This window comes from Pan paniscus, chromosome 8 (genome assembly GCF_029289425.2).
Source record: "Pan paniscus chromosome 8, NHGRI_mPanPan1-v2.0_pri, whole genome shotgun sequence".
Classification (NCBI taxonomy): Eukaryota; Metazoa; Chordata; class Mammalia; order Primates; family Hominidae; genus Pan; species Pan paniscus.
The window spans coordinates 145883623-145899916 of NC_073257.2; the positions used below are offsets into that span (position 1 = coordinate 145883623).

At 34.9% G+C, this 16294-nt stretch overlaps 1 protein-coding gene across 21 annotated transcripts in view; it reads left to right on the forward strand.

Moving 5' to 3' along the window:
* The window catches only part of LOC129392990 (zinc-regulated GTPase metalloprotein activator 1A-like), a 51716-nt gene that overhangs the window by 17185 nt on the left and 18237 nt on the right, over positions 1–16294 (forward strand). For 4 of the 21 annotated variants that reach the window (XM_055093532.2, XM_063607925.1, XM_055093535.2 and 1 more), the window contains 3 exons: positions 5662–5708; positions 7394–7480; positions 10105–10149. In XM_055093532.2, the coding sequence (XP_054949507.1) occupies positions 5662–5708; positions 7394–7480; positions 10105–10149 (179 nt within the window). Of the gene's footprint in view, positions 1–5661; positions 5709–7393; positions 7481–10104; positions 10150–10749; positions 10873–11001; positions 11047–11451; positions 11490–14413; positions 15401–16294 lie in introns of those variants that run through there. The other 17 variants (XM_055093536.2, XM_055093539.2, XM_063607932.1 and 14 more) reach the window with 16 other exon arrangements.

Genomic DNA, 16294 nt, shown 5'->3' on the forward strand with positions numbered 1-16294 from the left:
ATAATTTGTAATAAGCATATGGGGTTAGGATAGAGTTTGGTATGTATAACTCTTCACAAGGATTCAACCCCAATATTGGTAAGTTTTTCTGTTCCATAGAAGAAGCTGAGCTTGATAAAGCATCTGAGATCTTATTTTTCTTGTTAAATTACTATTAAACACACACTGGAAATGAGTTTTTTAAAAATATTGAAGACCTAGGTGATGGGTTAATAGGTGCAGGAAACCACCATGGCACCCGTTTACCTATGTAACAAACCTGCACATCCCGAGCATGTACCCTGGAACTTAAAATTTAAAAAGTACATATCGAAGAAAATCAGGATATACACATAGGATTAGTAAGAAGACTCTCTCCATTAAAAGGCATCTTGCATCGCTTCTTGGTCTTTTGGCTAAGATCAAGTGTAAAAGACATCCTGCTATGAATGTTTTTGTTAACTTCTAAGGTCCTAGAATGCATTTAAATGAGGTTTAATTTATAAAATGCATTTAGTAAGATCTTTAAAAGTATGTTGTTACATACAGTAAAATGATGTTTCTCAACTTCCCAAGTGAAATACCACTAAAGGCAGAAGAGAATGAAATCATCCCACCCACTGACCCGTTCCCAATCTGAGCATATGGATAGGGCCCAAAGCAGTAAGTTCTTAGAAGTTTAAATTCAGTGTTTAAAAATTAGTGTCTGTTTTGTATCCAACCTCATATCTGAACGTGTTAATTTTTTTTTTTTTTTTTGAGACAGAGTCTCACTCTGTTGCCCAGGCTGGAGTGCAGTGGCACCATCTTGGCTCACTGCAACCTCCACCTCCCAGGTTCAAGCGATTCCCTTGTCTCAGCCTCCTGAGTATCTGGGATTACAGGTGCACACCACCATGCCCAGCTAATTTTGTATTTTTAGTAGAGACCGGATTTTACCATGTTGACCAGCCTGGTCATGAACTCCTGACCTCAAGTGATCCACCTGCCTCGGCCTCCCAAAGTGATGGGATTACAGGCATGAGCCACCACGCCCGGCCTGAACTTGTTAATGTTTAAGTTTGCTTTTTTTCCCCAAATTTTTGCTGAAATTATGCTCTAAGGGGATATGTCAGGTTTGTCAAATAGCTACCAATACCTCTTCACTGGGTCTTCTCTCCCTCGTTGATAGAGTGCCCTAATTTGAAAAGTTTGGAAGAAAACTCCTTTTTTAGAGTTTAAAATCTCAATTTATGAATTTATGAATATAATTTAAGAATCAAAGAATGATCCCAAATACAGTATTACAGTTTCACGCAGAAAAATTCCATTGACTGTTGGAAATCATATTTCTTGCAAAATGCTTATGGAGGTAGCAAAAAAGCCCCAAATTATTCATTTTGAATGTTTATTATAGGCATGTTTGAATCTACCTCTTCCATAAATTTATTACAAAATTTGATATACCTATGTGACAGATAACTGCTAAGACATTTTTTTTTATTTTGATAGACTGAAAATGCCATGCTAAAAGTCAAACTGTTTATGTATTTTATGATTATAGGAATAATTTTATATGTATAGTTGGGTATGGAGAAGAGTTAAATAGAATCTATTATCAGCATGATAGAGGCCAAAAAAACAAAGCAACATTCTGAATAATGCAAACACAGTAAACGTTTAACCTCCTGCTACCTTGATAAAACCTCTTAAATTATTAAATCAATATACCTACACAAAACTGACACACTGTCAGGATAATGGAAACTTTAGATTTTCTAAGTCGGATGCCAGATAAATAACTTTGCCTTGATATAAAGAATTTTCCAACTTGTCCAATTCCTCTGGTTGCAAAGCTTGACCTCAGTAGCTGCTTGTGATTCAGAGAATTCTGAAGCAGTACAAGTAATGACACTTGGATAATGGGCAGCAATTTAAGAATGTCATGCTTCACAGAGCCAGCCCATCACAAGTAAAGCTGAGAAATGGTACCCTGTGGCCAGCCAGCCAAATTGAAACTGAAGTGGTAATTGATATCATGGGGTATCATGCTAATAGGATTGTCACCCATTGGTCTGAAATATTCATTTTTTAATCATAGGCAAAGAATTGGACAACTTAAAATGACAGCTCTCTATTCTCAGGACTTGGCACCCAGGCTACTGACATTGTTCTTTTCAGTTCCACAAATGTGACAGCATTTAATGCAATAGAAGCAATGAATGAAGTTACCCAGAGAAGGTCAAGTGAGAGGTTTCTTCTTGGTTCCTCTGTTATATTGCACAATCTGTTGAAACAATTCAGTCAGAAAACAGTTAGCTTGGAAAAGACCAGAACAATAAATAGACTGACATTATGCAATAATTTTTTAAAAACTAAAATAGTGTTACATCTGTGACCAATCCATTTGAAAGAAATAGTTCCTGCTGCTGCTTTTTAAAAATGACACCAGACATCTTTGACACTAGATTTATTTCCACTCTGGTCAACAGCAGTGTTCTTTCATAGCCAGTGGGTTTTAAGATAGTTTTTTCTTTTCTTTCTTTCTCTTTTTTCGGTCCAGCTTCTTTCTTTATTTCTGCAAAAAAGGACATCCTATAGCCCTTCATGAAGTTAGGTCTACAGTGGTGTTATTTCAGAGAGTTCCTTTGTTTCTCTCCCTAACCCCCCCAGCTTTATTGAGGTATAATTGACAAGTAAAAATTATATATATTTAAGGTATACAATGTGTGAAATATAAAACAATCGAGCTAGTTAACCTATCCATCACCTCACATTGCTATTTTTTTGAGAGGGGGTGGTAAGAACAATTAAGATCTATGTTTTAGCAGATTCAAGTATACAATAGAATTAACTACAGTCATCATGCTGTAATTAACTCTCCATGACTTATGCATCTTGTATAACAAAGTTTGTATTCTTTGACCAACATCTCACACCACTCCCCTTTAATTTCCTTTGTTTCTTGTGGTAAGTTAAATTGGGGTTTTGATCCTTAGCCTTTTGAATATGTTGGATTAATTAGTATCAAAATTATTTTTGTCTTTTTTGATATATAAGCAAAAGCCATAGTTGTTAAGCAGAGATAAGGAATACTTTGGACATCTATGTAGTATAAAATATTTAAAAAATATTTTGCAAAAATTTTTTCTTCACTTACACAGGTGGAATAGAATGCCAAAATTTCCATTTTGCTTTATTTTATAAATGAAAGTCATCTGACTTAATGACCAAATGGTATATAATGTGTTATTGGAGAATGTTCTTTTGAATAGAAGATATTGATTTTATACTTTTTGCAGAGTTTGACTTGGGAAGGTAGGAAGTCACATGAGGGAAATGCAGGGCTGATGTCTAAAGAAAATAAATGTTAATATACACTTATTTTTTTAAATGTTTGTATAGCTTTCCTATGGGCATAGAAGAGGACATTTATCTCTTCTGCTATAATTGTATATGATTACATATAATTTTAATACAGCTGTAAATATTGGCAGGCTCTCATTTGGGGTGATTTTCATTTATTTTTATATTTGATACTTTCTGACTGCCTGGAAGTAGTAAAACGTTAGTCTACCACTGTTAGCTTTGAGTGAAGAATTCTAATATTTTGGAGAGGTAAATGCATTTAAAACATTGCACATTACCTTGTGAAACTAACATTGTATTAGTTACATTTAGGCATGGAAATGCAAAAACAAATCTGTAATTCTTCTGTCATATCATTTTTATGCCTCACAAACTCATAGCCAAATAACCCCAATTTCATATGTTAAAAAAGCTTTCATAAGGTCAATAATATAATATCTTGAAAAATATTTCAGTTTAAAAAGAATTTTCAGTACTATAGGATCATTCAGAGGCAGATGCCTTGCCAAAAATATATCATTGTTAAGTAGATTTACTGCTTAATGGGAAGAGATTTGTTGCTGCATGTTAGATGGCATTTTTCATGTAACATCTTTTATGTATCCCCACAACAGGAGGTGTTAATTACAATTCATTCAACAAATATGTCTTGAGCCTTTGTGCCAGGCACCATTCCAAGGTCTGTTAGCAGCCTCATTCTCTAGAGGCAGAGTATATAACAATAGGACTTGTTGTAGCCTCAGGCCAAGATGAATTATGAAAAAAATATTAAACTTGATCTTTTGGCATGGAATGATTTTTGATACAATACTTGTCAAGTTCTGTGACTTCCATAATTGCAGAGTGGATCTGCAGTTGAATTGAACAAGATTTTGCCTGAAATAGAAGTATCATTGCCATGATTTTATTTCAGTTTTGTTTTCCTCAAAATAGAATTTGCTGAACTTTTAGAAGGAAAAAATGTTTCTTCTATAGACCTAATCAAGCTTGTTAAATAAAATTATTACCTGCTTGCTCTGAGGTTCCAAACTATTCAGATACCCCTAATGATCATCTCCCCGTGAATTATGAAACTGGTTTGGCTCTGATATATGGTTATTGACATTTGTGTAGCATTGTACACAGACTGATTTTATGTGGCATAAAAGATTTCACAAAGACTTTAAAATTATGTTCATTTTACTTGATGGGTGTGTGTTCAATTAAAAAAAAAGTCCCTGTGATTGTATATAAAATATAGTATCCTGTGATGATGAGGGTGTTAGATTTAGTTTCTTCCTTTATAAATGAAAATAGCCATCTCCCATAATTATTATGAAAGCTAAATGAGAAAAATGTATATAATTTATAAAGTTAGATTCAAGGATTTAATTCATTTGTAAAGTTGGCTTCAAATATAGAGTATTACTATAATCTAGTTGCCTCTAAACCTCAGTAGCCAGCTTTTTATTGTGACAGGGAACCTCTATTGAGGTTTGAGGTAATGAGGGTAAAAGTGTAATTTCCCAGAGAAGAAGCTTGTGATGTTGATGATGTTAGGGATGTAAACAGGATTATGAGGGGGGGAAAAAAAAACAGACAACAAAACTTGCCTCCAGAGAGATGAAAACTACCACTTGGGCTCTAAGTCAGTGTCAAAATATTTTTTGGAGTTAGCCTGACTCTGGAGAGGTTAGTAAAATAAACAGTTGCACTGAGAGGCCAGATTAGCAAGTATAGGTTTCTAAATGATAAACTGCTTTTAGGCTAGAATCAGGGCTGAATCAGCCTTCCCACCACTTATTTGTTTCTAGGGTGTTTGAAAGGCCTAGTACTGAGTTCACGTGGTGCATGATTGTGGGCTGGGGTGTAGGGAAGTATTTTAGATTCTAATATGGGGGTTTGGTGTGAAGGGAAGTATATTAGGTTCTAAGAAAGTATATTTCAGTGGTTATCCTTTTTTAAAAATAAGTAATAATGAATATTTAGAACCAGAACAGTTTTGTGAGAAGGAAAATACCTAAAATCTGAACTGTAATCTTCTATGTTTTTATGACATTATGTGAATCAAAGGGGTTTTCCTTTTAAGTAAAAGAAAAGGTCAGGAGTATGAAATCCTAAGCCCTCTTCCTCCCCGTATAAAACCCCACATGTTCACTTGTAGAAAAAAATTGCAAATGGGGAAGAAAAATGCTTTCAGCTAGAAAAGTTAGTTTTGGATTTGTGTATTCAGTAACAGAACATGTTGAAGTTTTTATTAGATGCAAGAAAATGTCTCTAAAGTAAAATCCTTTGTGTTGACATTAGATTTTTTATTGTATTATAGTAACTTTATTCAAACTTTTTTTTGTTTAGCATTTAACAGAAGAGAAACCTGATGGCCTTATCAATGAAGCTACTAGGTATTCATATTTAAAGTATATATTGATTGCTGGCTAATTGTAAAGAGAAAAATCACTAAGATGAAAACCAAAAACAAACTAAGAAATTTTAAAACATAGTCAAGGAAGATTTATTTTCTTTTTTTCCCTTAGTTGAATTATTGCTATCTATTTATAATGATCTCATAACTGAACTTTTACTTAAAGTCATTTTTGTGGTAGCATAAAGTGAATGCTGAACACAGGAGTTCTGTAATTTTGAGGAACTCGGGAAATATTAACATTTAAAAATATTTTCTTGTCATACAATTTCTTTGGGATTGAAGATTTTATATATATATATATGTATAATAATAATAATAATTATTATTTTTTGAGACAGAATCTCACTCTGTCACCCAGGCTGAAGTGCAGGCTCACTGCAACCTCCGCCTCCCAGGTTCAAGCGATTCTCCTGCCTCAGCCTCCCAAGTAGCTGGGATTACAGGCACCCGCCACCATGCCCAGCTAATTTTTGCATTTTTTAAAAAATTTATTTTATTTTATTTTATTTTTTTTTAGTAGAGATGGGGTTTCACCATGTTGGCCAGGCTGATCTCGAGCTCCTGACCTCAGGTGATCCACCCGCCTCGGCCTCCCAAAGTGCTGGGATTACAGGCATGAATCCACTGCGCCTGGCTGAACTTAAGTATTTTTATAACTTTTTACCTTATGAAAATATGGTTATTATAGAAAATATAAATAAGCCAAATAGAAAATAGCCAAATTGGATTTGTGATGTACATACTGTTGAAACCTGCTCTTTCAGTGAACTAAAGTTAATTTAGTTTTGAGAATTTAGTTGTATTCTTTGAGATAAAGCATAAGACCCTGAATAATTGAGGAAAATTGAAAGAATTTCCAGTTTTACTATCCTGTTAATAGAAAATAGAGCTTCTGATTATTATCATCTACTTTGTTATCTAGCATTCAGTCAACTGGATTCTTTACAGAGATAATATACAGTATATTTATAGTGATAAAGAAGACACATGGGCAATATCCTGATATATCTTCTGAAGTATAGCTTATTTGTTTTAAGAAATGGAGTCTTGCTATGTTGCCCAGGTTGGACTTGAACTCCTGGGCTTAAGGGATCCTCCCTCCTCAGCCTCCTAAGTAGCCAGGACTACAGGTGTGCTCTACCATGCCCAGCTCTGAAGTATAGTTTTAAAAAACCTGTTTAATACAGTTTTTAGTATTAAGTGAAGTTATTCTATTTCTTTGAAAATTTTGGTAAATATTACAGTATTTTAGTAGGTAAACTCTTCTTCTTTTTACCATATTGGATATCTGAATTTTATGCTTTTCTTCACAAGAAAATTATGAGTTTAAAATCATCCTTTTGATTGTAAACTTTTTGAGACTTATCTTTGTAGCACAAGAGTAGCAAGTAACAGAACTTAGTAAATACTTTGCGAATGGGTAATGTGAAATCTGAACTTGCATAGTAATGAATACAATTCATTCACATTGAAAAATTAGCGGATTAGGAGTAAACTGAATCACTCCTATAGAGCACTATATAATTCTTAACTGATATATTGATCTACGTGAGGTGTTTTTATTTATTTTTAATTTGTTAACATTTCTCTTTTGATGTATTAATCTGCATGCGTGTATATTATTTAAAATTTCTTAACATTTCTTTTTGTTTGCTATTTTAGGCAAGTTGCTTTGGCAGATATCATTCTCATTAATAAAACAGACTTGGTGCCAGAAGAAGATGTAAAGAAATTAAGAACGACAATTAGGTACAAAATGATAAGTGTGTTAAGTGCCTACAGATCCATATTGTATACACAGAATATTTTTTACTCTGATTGTTGCCCTGTAGAAACTTAAGGTATAAGGTTGACCTGCTTCAAGAACGTTAGGGAATCACATATATTGTTGACGGCTAATTGTTATATAAATGGTAATACATAAAATTAGTCCCCAGTGCTTGCAGAATATAGTTCACAGTTAATAGACTGATATTCAGGGTCTTCTCACTCCATCTTTCTTTTCCTGTCTTCTCTTTGACTCTTTCCTAATGTCAGTCTTCCCTAACTTTACCCAGGATGGTTAATTCACTTTCCCATGGATGCATCCTGTCAGTTCCTGTCTTTACTCATAATGTATTCTCACTCTGCCAATCCCTGAGTTCTTTTGTTCTGTTTTTTTTTTAATTTATTCTATAGAGCCTATTCTGTCTCTCCCCACTTCCTATGTGAAGTCTTCCCTGACTCAAGTGGTCTCAGTTTTCCCTGAACTCTTGTTGACTTCATCTTCCTTAACTGTCAACCATGCCTTGTCTTCCAGCTTGCTTTAATATCTTCTTTGTCCATAGCCAAGGCTGATCAGCATAGGACAATCAGGACAATATGAATGATGCTCAAATATGTGCTAACAGTCATTTTGCTGACTGTTCTGGAGACTCCCATTCCTTTTGAAAACAAAGATGGACTTTTCAAATGAGGTTATAGTTCAGGGGCTTTGTTTTGAATTATATTGTAAGACCTGAACTAATAAAAGCCCTATACAGAGAGACATTCGGTAGCTATTATTATTGGTTATCTTTAATGTGTACAATGCTTTGAGCGTGATGGCTCAAAATTACTATTCTTAGTATTTATAAGTTCTACTGACATTAGATTTTGAATCTGTCATCTCAGTTCATATAGTATATATTATAAATTGAATCAATAAAGGTAAGGCTCATTAGGAGATTATTTGCCATGATTAATGATTGTGGAAGAAAGAAATTCATATTTTTTCCACATATTTCATCTTATTTTAATAGTAATGTCCTTAAACTTTACTATAAAAAAATATAATGTCTCCACGTGGAGGGTAGGTCTTGTTGCGTAGTGTTAAAGATCACAGACCTTGGAATCTGCTTGGGTTCTAATCCTTGGCCTGTTTCTCATTGTCTTCTTAGGGAGCTTATTTACCCTTTTAAAGCCTCCTCTGTAAAAGGCATAATGCCTATCATAAGTTTGCTTTGAGTATTACATGAGACAATGTTGGTAAACTTTGCACAGTGCTGACACATAGTAAGTGCTCTGTTAGCTATATTATGTAATTTTTTTTCTTAGCTTACATAGTAAGTTCAAGGTATAGTAAAAAAGGGAAGAAAGAAAAAGATGGCTGATTTTGAAAAGGAGAAAGTGATGAATGAAGATTGCTTTTACATTTTTTGACACTGGTCTTCTAATCTTGTTTCTCTTCATAAATCTTGTGCACCATTGTGATTGCTAAGAAGAACACAATCTATTTAGCAAACGTTTTTGGCATAAAAGGAATGATAATTATTACTTGACTTTTATATCCTTATAGAGACCTAAGCTAAATCTCTGACACTGACAATATTGACTATTAGCCAGCTTGTTAACTGTACTAGAAATGAATTTGGAAGAAGCAATTTGATAAATTACACACCCTTTTGGCTTTTACCCTCCCTTTATATCAGACTTGTGACTGACTCAGAATGATATTTGGGGAGGTGAAAAAAGGTAAACATGTTTGAGAGGAATTAGCCATCAGACTAGAGTGTATTCAAAAAAGAAGATATAAGAATTTTGTAAAATAGTGGAGAGACTTGCCTCAGGATCATTATATGTGGGAAGCCTTACCCATGAGAACAAACTTGAACAAGTAGCAAGAATCTTGGGTAAGTAACCCTAAAGACAATTGAATTCATGATAGAGAATTGATGATTGATGATAGGCAATGGAAAAGATAAATAGATGAGGTGTACAGTGTGTTGAAAAGAATTTAACAGGTACTTTTTGGTGCCATACAAAGCCATATTCTATAGTATCAAAAGAGGGAGAACAGGCATAACGGGTAGAGAGCCTAATTAGGGAACTGACGAGGTTATTCTATAAAGGAACCTGGGATGTGTGACTTAGAATTACTGTGAATACTAAGGACAGGCTGGGGGCAAAGCAACTTACAACTAGGTTTTTATTTTTAGTGTGTATATAGCCATTTCTACCATGTATGCCTGAGGAAAAAAGTGACCACCGTAAAAATTTTGAGTATCTACTCATTTTTAAGAACACTAGGATAACTGACTATTTATGAATGATTTTTTCTAAAGTGAAGCATCTTTTTATTAACCACAAAGTAGCCCTTAATCGGACAGTTGTGCGAATTTTTGCATATATGCTTTATTGATGTGTGAGTGGAATATATGTGATTTATTGTTTGAAGGAAAATCATAATTATTTTTTAAAGCAAGTTTTGTTTTTCTGTTTTTAATTATTTTCTGGTTCCAGATGTATTTGGGTATGCTTATTTCCTGTTTTAGAAACAATATACTTTGTATACTTTTTTAAAAAGTTAATTTTTACTTTTAAACTTTGTCTTCCTCATTTATTATTTATTTCAGATCCATAAATGGACTAGGACAAATCTTAGAAACACAAAGATCAAGGTACTTTAAAAAAGCTATTCCTATTAATAACAAATCATTTTAGTTATTAATAATAAACATTAAGTAATTGACAAATATGCTTGATTCTGATATAAGAAAGATCTAAGTGCATTTAAAAAGAATTGGATCCAAAATGTTGTTTGGAATGCTCTTAATAAGTTAGTTTGGCATATTTGGCTAGTACATTTGCCTGTCTTCAAAACTAAGATTACAAAGCCATGATAACACTGTGTAAGTGTTTGCTTAATGAGGAAGAAAAGACTTACAAACACTCGAGAGGGTAACTCAGTACAGAAATCTGAAGTATATTGAGGAATCTTAATTTGAAGTGTTTAAATGGCTTTTTAATATTTAAAAAGCCTTCTTAGTGTTTTATAGTTGCCAAAAAATACATGGAGTCTTTACCTTGAAGTTCCTGACAAATTCTTTTATTAAATTTTGACTTTCATTTTCTCTAGGTTCTGTTCCTAAAACATCTGTGAAGTGTATTTCTGTAGATTAAATTCTGTTTTCCATTGAATGTTATCTTAATTTCAGAAAATTTCTGTGCAGGGTTATTTTATTAAGCTCATTTTATTTTATTTTTTTTTGGTGAGAAAGGCTCAGCAGCTGATAGACTCAGCAACAGGCAGCCAGGAGCTCTGAGGCTCACAGCTGGCAGTCTAGTTCCACTCAGTCTCTACTTGAGAAATTCTTTCTTTGGAAGTACAGCAGAGGCCTTAGGTGAGTGGCTTGTCTGCTATGGCAGAGATTAGAGGTGCTGCCAGACTGCCATAAGTATTAGGCAGTAACAGCAGCAGCTGCTTATATGCATGTGAACAGCTGGGGAATTAATTTGGTATGCATTCTCAGGAGCCACTCATCTGCTGGCAGAGGTAGCAGAAGAATGCCCTTAGTGTAAGTCCTCTACAACCATACACCAAATGTGCTCCCTGCATTTCAAATTCCATTGTAGAAAGTCTCTGATAATCTCACTTATACCACGAGCCATTCCTCAGTATCTGTCCTCTTCCTGTTAGTGTTCTACAATTCCTTTCTCCTTAATTTTTCTCCGCTTTACAAAATGTCACACAGACAAGTGCATAATACTTAAACAAGCTTTTAAAAATAATGCTCATAAATAGCTTTGGTTCTGTCATAATATTCGTATTTATAAACATTTTAAGTCAATTCTCTTCTTTTGTTTTCATTTCAGAAATATCCATGTCCTGAATAAAAGTTGTGTCTTGATTAGTTTATTATGTAACAATTTAGTGTGTTTGACATTTCTAACTTTTATTTCTAACATTTGCTTTATTATAGAACAATAAACATGCAGTGATTGATTTTTCTTACTTCAAGTGGATGAGTGAGCAAGTGACTAAAATCTTCTGTGAGTTCTTCCGTGTATGGTGCTTGCCAATGCATCTGAGAATCTAGGGACTAGTGACTAAAATCTTCTGTGAATCCTTCCGTGTATGGTGCTTGCCAATGCATCTGAGAATCTAGGGACTAGTGACTAAAATCTTCTGTGAGTTCTTCCGTGTATGGTGCTTGCCAATGCATCTGAGAATCTAGGGACTAGTGACTAAAATCTTCTGTGAGTTCTTCAGTGTATGGTGCTTGCCAATGCATCTGAGAATCTAGGGACTAGTGACTAAAATCTTCTGTGAGTTCTTCCGTGTATGGTGCTTGCCAATGCATCTGAGAATCTAGGGACTTTCTGAAAGAGTACTTCCTTGCCATGAGGACTGAAGTTGGATTAGAATCCTTTTCAATGAAGATCAGATGTCCTGAGTAGAATTCTTACTATTGGGTCCTGAATCTTACATTAAATATTCTCTCAAATTCCTTGAGGCATAGCAACTTGAGCTTACCAGTTTAGAAACTGGAGATTTGGGCTGGGCGCGGTGGCTCACGCCTGTAATCCCAGCACTTTGGGAGGCCAAGGTGGGCGGATCACGAGGTCAGGAGATGGAGACCATCCTGGCTAACACTGTGAAACCCCGTCTCTACTAAAAATACAAAAAATCAGCTGAGCCTGTTGGTGGGCGCCTGTAGTCCCAGCTACTCAGGAGGCTGAGGCAGGAGAATGGCGTGAACCCGGGAGGCGGAGCTTGCAGTGAGCTGAGATTGCACCACGGCACTCCAGCCTGGGTGACAGAGTGAGACTCTGTCTCAAAAAAAAAAAAAAACAAACAAAAAAACCAGAGATTTGGTTAACAAAATAGTCAAAGTCACTCTTATAGAAGTTTTGTTTTATTTTTTGTTTTTTAAAATTTTTTTACCATTTTGTAGCCGACAAGTACTGACAATAAACTGCTATAAGCATGTGTAGAAAAAGGCTCACCTTGAGTAGTTAAGAGTAAGGAAAAGGAATAGTGTGTAGCATCGTCTTAGTGGTAAGACTTAAGTTGATTTAGTAGCAAATGGAAGTACTAGTGAACCACATAGATTTCAGAAGTAGGAGTAAAAGGTTAGAAGATGTGTCATTTTAATCTTCTCTAGACTTTTTCTTAATTTTTAGAAATGTAAGTGGACTGAACAGAGGAAAACCAAAACACAGCTGGTCAATAATAAGTTAAATTAATTTGACAAACTGCCTGCTATGCATTTCATAGCATTTTAAGGACTATATAAGCAATGGATAAGGCAAAAACTCTGCCTTTAAGGAGATCAGTCATTGGGGGGAAACAGAAGCAAATAAACAAAAAGGCAACATAATAGATATTAATATTAATACAAGAATTTTAAAAGCACAGAGTTCTATAATAATAGGAAAATAGAGGGAATGATTGCTCAACTTTTCTTGAAAAAGAGTCAGGAAAATATTGACCGAGAAGGCAGTCATTGACCTGAGTCTTAAAGAATGAATAAGGCTTTTACAGATGGAGTAGGGTAGGGATAACTTTCCAGGTATAAGGAAGATTTTGTATTCCAGGGACCTTTGAATATTTTAGAATGGCTAGAAAACTTGGTATTATGTAGCACAGAAAAAGTGGTATGACTGAAGAGATAGAGAACTTACCACAAAGGGTCTTGAATGCCATGATACATAGTTTGGATTTTCTTCTGTAGGGAGCAAGGAGTTAGTGAAGGATTTTAAAAGCAACATGACTCTTGGGAGGTAGATTCAATGTGAGGCTAATCTCCGAGGTATAGGAAATACAGGAAGGAGGAGCAACAGGTCGGGTAGTGGTGGAAGCAGGTTTGGAAAATGTGATTAGTTTTGTAAACGTTTTTGAGTTTGAAGTGCCACTGGGGAAGGCTTTTGGAAATTTATTTCCAGAGTTCAAGACTGAGCTATCATTGCAGTTTGCCTAGCTATTTACTGAGCTATCTACTGTCAATTTGGATAGTATCTACAGTTTGCATTGTAGATACTGGATACTTGGATTGGCTGGTGCACCCTGTTTGTGAGACTCACTGGAGTTTGAAGAGATGACCACTGGAAAATATCCCTAAGCAATAGCTGCAATTCTACCCCCACCTTGGAGAGCCAAAACCCTCTTCGTTTTCACTCTCCTGTCTTTGGTCTTAGGCTACTTAAAGCAGCCTTTAGACCTAGGGAAAAATTGAAAGCCTCTCTTTTAAGAAAAACATTAGGTACTTCTGGAATAGAGAGTTCAAGAAATGAGGAGAAAAACGAACTTTTGAAGCTTTTTCTTTCCCTTTTTTGTTTACTTCATTCTCTTACTCAGTTTTAAAATGCTGGTAATGGTCTTTTTTTTCCTTTTTTTTTTTCTTGGCGATTTTAATGCTTTGGAAAAGATCTCATGGTTTTATCTCCAAAGGAGGAAATTAATTTGATGCCATGGAAATTAGTTTTCTAGTCGTATGCCTTGAATGAGTGAAGAATTTCTTTTTCATGGTGGTACTAAATTTGGGGAAAGCTATAGAAACTTTCATCTGGAAGCTTACACTTTTCCTCTTTTTTGAAAATTTGGTGAGAGACTTGGATATTTTATTATTTTCTCTAAAAGAGTGTAATTTGTTGTACAGGTCTAATATTGATCCTTTTTTGGAAGTATGGAAAGAATCTGAGTATAAAGCAGAATTACCTCTGGATGACATGTATTCTCAAGGACACTGTCACAGTGAAACAGTTTATTTAGAAGCTTGTGTTTCCAAACTGTTGAATTTGATATTCACAAAATTGGCATGTGTAAACTTTATTAAACTTTAAGCTATTTCCTAAGATGAAGATGACAAACTTGGAGGGAAACTTCATTCATTTGGTTTATTTTTATTTTTATATTTATTTATTTTTATCTTTTTGAGACAGAATCTCACTCTGGTTTGAGACAGAATCTCACTCTGTCCCCCAAGTTGGAGTGCGGTGGTGCGATCTCGGCTCACTGAAACCTCTGCCTCCTGGGTTCAAGCGATTCTCCTGCTTCACCCTCCAAGTAGCTGGGATTACAGGTGTGCACCACCACACCCAGCTAATTTTTGTATTTTTAGTAGAGACGGTTTCGCCACATTGGTCAGGTTGGTGTCAAACTCCTGGCCTCAAAGTGATCCGCCCACCTTGGCCTCCCAAAGTGGAGCCCCCATGCCCCTTGTTTGTGACCTGTCAATATAAATATGCTCAGTAGTGGGGGGAGGGGTGGGGGGTGAAAAAGGAAATATGTTTAATATTAGACTTTGGCCTTTTAGTGTAAACTGATATTCAAAAATTTCTTCATAGAACATTTGCTTCTTTGCTTGATCATTTTTCTAATTCTGTACATCTAAAATGCCCAGAATTTGAGTTGCTGTTATAGTCTACTAACATAGAACTTTGGAGTAATAAGATGGGAATTTGTCTCTCTTTTGCCAAGACAAGCATTCGTAATCTAACACAGTATTGTTGTCACGAGTGCGAGTATGTGATAGACTGTTGAGAATAAAGAAAGCAGGCACAGTTGGTCAGTCCTAAGATAAAGGAGATGTTTTTTCTTATATGTTTGTGCATTAAAGAAAAAAAATCTTGAATCTGACCAATGATTTTTTTTTCCTTGTAAGAAAATTTAAGAAATGTTTGGCAAGCTTCTGGAATCTAAATTTGAAATTATACATTTGTCATTTTCTTTAAATATTTCTTCACCTTAGCTTTGATTATGAGAAATCACTGTCCTCTGCTGTTCTTTTTTTTTTTTTTTCCTTTTGAGGCGGAGTCTCACTCTGTGCCAGGCTGGAGTGCAGTGGTGCAATCTCGGCTCACTGCAACCTCCACTTCCTGGGTTCAAATGATTCTCCTGCTGCAGCCTCCCGAGTAGCTGGGACTACAGGTGCGTGCCACCACACCCAGCTAATTTTTGTATTTTTGGTAGAGACAGGGTTTCACCACGTTGTCCATGGCCAGGATGGTCTTGATCTTGACCTTGTGATCCGCCCGCCTCGGCCTCCCAAAGTACTGGGATTGCAGGCATGAGCCACCGCGCCAGGCCTGTCCTCTGTGGTTTTCTGGGCTTATGTTAAAATTATAACTCAATCACCAGTCTTTATAAATTTGCTTTTTTATATTTAAACCAAACCTAATGCTAATTGTGATATGTTATTTATTCTCACCTGATTTGAATCATTGGATTCAATTAAATGAGTTTAATTATCATTAAATAATTATAAGAGAAATAATGTCTATTCGGATGGTGGGAATTTTCTTTCTACATGCAGCCCCATTCTGAATGAATGAAATCAAATCACGTGAAGATCAGGGTCCTAGAGTAACTTAATATTTTGTACATTGGTTATTTGACTCCTCATTTTTATATTACATGTTATATCAAGGGAGGGGGTATAAAAGAAATACAAAAATTGCAGAGGTATCTGGAATGTACCTATTTGTTAATTCTATTTGTCGTTTCTTTTGTTTCATCTTTTGAGTAATAAGCTGCTTGGAAAAGTTTCTGTTCTTTAGCTGATTTTTTAGCTATAAAAATGTATTTGAAAAGCTCATAAATTTCAGGATTGAAAAGATAATTGAAAGTTTAAAAAAAACCTAATTCATTGAAGTAATAACCAAATAATTTTCAATCTTGATTCAACTGTGATTCAAATGTTACACCATTTGCCCACTTCTATGAATTTTATGTGTAAAATTTTTTAAGAGTCAGAGTTTTTTTTTCTTGATTAATTGGATGTATTTCACAGAATTTCCAACTGCTCACGTTAGTTTTCTTCC